Below are 2,500 nucleotides of genomic sequence, written 5' to 3'. Positions count from 1 at the left end.
AGATAGAGTGAGAAATGAGGAGGTGAGGAGGAGAACAGGGGTGAAAAAGGATTTGGGAGAGAGGGTTGATGAAAGAATATTAGGATGGTTTGGACACATGGAAAGAATGAGTGAAGAAAGACTAGTAAAAGAGGTATGGAAGGCAGATGTGGAGGGAGTGAACATGAGGGGACGTCCTAGGATGAGGTGGATGGATGGGGTGAAGGGGGCTTTGGGGAAGAGGGGAATGTCTGTTGAGGAAGGAAGGGAGAGGACGGAAGACAGAGGTGAGTGGAGAATGGTTGTATATGGATAATGTTGTGACTGCATGAGGAGGAATGGGCGGGGGGGTGGGGGGTGGGGTAGTATGTGTGAGTAAATTTTGACGCAGCCCGAAGGGATTTCTCCCCGTCCTCTCCTTATATGCAAAGGGGGACGGAGAGGGGGGTCGCCGATTAAATGAAGCGGCCTTGCTGTGGATGTACTGTGTCTTGCGACACTGCTTCTGACCCAGGGCGGTGGGCAGGGTTCAGGGATGACCCGTCATCCAGGAGGTGCTCAGATGAGAGGGAGGGTGGGAGGGGTGTGGAGTGTATTTAGGGATGAAATGGGTGGGAGTGTTTTTATGCCTTTCCCTTTGTGGCTACCTCCCTTGGAAGGGGGAAAAAGCCTTGGTATATGTATGTATGTATGTATCATTATTATTATTAATTTCATTATCTTTATTATTATTGTTATTATTATTACTATTATTATTTAAATATTTAATTTTTCATTTTTATTATCATTGTTATCACTATTATTGTCATAATTACTATTAATTATTTTTTTTTCCTTGGTTATTAGTATTATCACTTTTATTATTTCTTATTTTTATTATTATTATTATTACTTTGATTTTATTGTTATTATTTTCATTATTATTATTATTACTTCTACTGGATTGTTATTATCATTTTTGTTATTATTATTGTTACTATTATTATTTAAATATTTATCTTCATTGTTATCATTACTATTGTTACATTTTCTATTAATAATTTCTTTGTTATTAGTGTTATCATATTTAATTGTAAAAATTTCTTCATTGTTACGTTAGCCACAATGTGATGTTCACATTCGTCACCACTAGTTTTTAATCCTCGACACTCCAAACAACATTTCAGTTGAATGTTGGAATAAATATCAATATGTTGAATGTCGATCTTGGCCCCAGGGGCATTGTCCTCTAACAATAAAACCTTTGGAAATGGGTTGCATGTCACCATTGTTAACTCTTTCATATACAAAATGCTTTGAGTTTGGCCGCATCATCTGGTCACTTGGTAGTTTGCTCAACTGCCAATTGAGAGTGTGGTAACTGTGACATCAACTATCCTGTTTGCTGTTTACAATGACATATTTTGTACATTACAGAATTATTCTTTTTAGCATTTACTTGGCAGCTTAAAATATTCTGAATTACTTTATATGTACAGTTAAAGTGTAGAATATTGTACTTTATCTTAATAAAGTACTGTATTGCCAGACCATTAACATGCTTGTCAACTGAACAAGTTTGACTTTAGAATGTTAAAGCTAAAATATTTTCTCTCTTCAGCATCCGAACTCAGCCCAGTAGAGAAGTCAAGGGGGCAGATTTTCTCATCAGTGCCTGGTGGTGCAAGTGTCTGGTCTGGTCTGGTCAAGAATGGAAGTCTGACTTGGGTACAGCACAACCAAATTCCACATGGGACAAAGCTGTCTGTCGGTACGTATGAAGGCACCATGCATATCCTACTCCACAAATGACACATGAAAGTCTAAATGGATGTTTTGTTAGCATGGAAGTCTTTTACTTGTGTATTTTGTTCTATTCTATATACCAAGGGCTTTTTCCACTTCACCAGGGAGGTAGCCACCCACTTCATCCCCATCCATTCCACTCCTTTCCACCTTTCCCTCACTCTCATCTTAGCTCCTCATGGATGATGGGTCATCCCTGTATAGTGCCCATTACCCTGGGTCAGAAGCAATGCAGCAAAACACAGCACATCCACAGCAATGTCACTTCTCTTATTGATGACCCCCCTTCTCCTTTCCCTCATGCAGAAAAATAGCAGATGGGGAGAAATTCCTTTGTCCAATGCCAAAATGTCATTCACACATAACCACTCCCTAATCCCCCCATCCCCCACCCACTCCTTTTCTTGCATCACAGTACCATCTATACATAGCCATTCTCCACTTACCCCTATGTTCCATACCCCTTTCACCCCATCCATCCTTCTCATCCTTGGTTGCCCCTCATCGTCACTCCATTTCTGCCTACCACACTTCTTTTATTAATTTTACTTCACTCATTCTTTTCATGTGTCCAAACCATCCCAATATTCTGGTCTAGAGTATTGGCTGCATTACAGTAAAAATCTGCTCAGTAGTATGTAGCTGATACTTAGGGTCTATATAGGATACCCCTATGGACCAGAGCCACATGTCATTTTGTCTGTGTTAGAGGAAATATCTGCTAAAAGAGAAATTA

The 2,500-nt window shown here is 39.5% G+C and overlaps 1 protein-coding gene across 4 annotated transcripts in view; it reads left to right on the top strand.

Annotated features, from left to right (window-relative positions):
- LOC143024761 (uncharacterized) overlaps positions 1-2,500 on the top strand; it is a 271,674-nt gene that overhangs the window by 192,264 nt on the left and 76,910 nt on the right. For all 4 annotated transcript variants that reach the window (XR_012966299.1, XM_076183888.1, XM_076183902.1 and 1 more), the window contains exon 11: positions 1,580-1,729. Coding sequence is in view for 3 of the 4 variants with exons in the window: in XM_076183888.1 (XP_076040003.1) it covers positions 1,580-1,729 (150 nt within the window). In the remaining variant the exon portion in view is untranslated. The remainder of the gene's footprint in view (positions 1-1,579; positions 1,730-2,500) is intronic.

Source organism: Oratosquilla oratoria, chromosome 1 (assembly GCF_046742065.1).
Source record: "Oratosquilla oratoria isolate Oo_2021 chromosome 1, ASM4674206v1, whole genome shotgun sequence".
Lineage (NCBI taxonomy): Eukaryota > Metazoa > Arthropoda > Malacostraca > Stomatopoda > Squillidae > Oratosquilla > Oratosquilla oratoria.
Note: the sequence above shows the minus strand (reverse complement) of the source record. Positions and strands in the feature narration are given on the sequence as shown.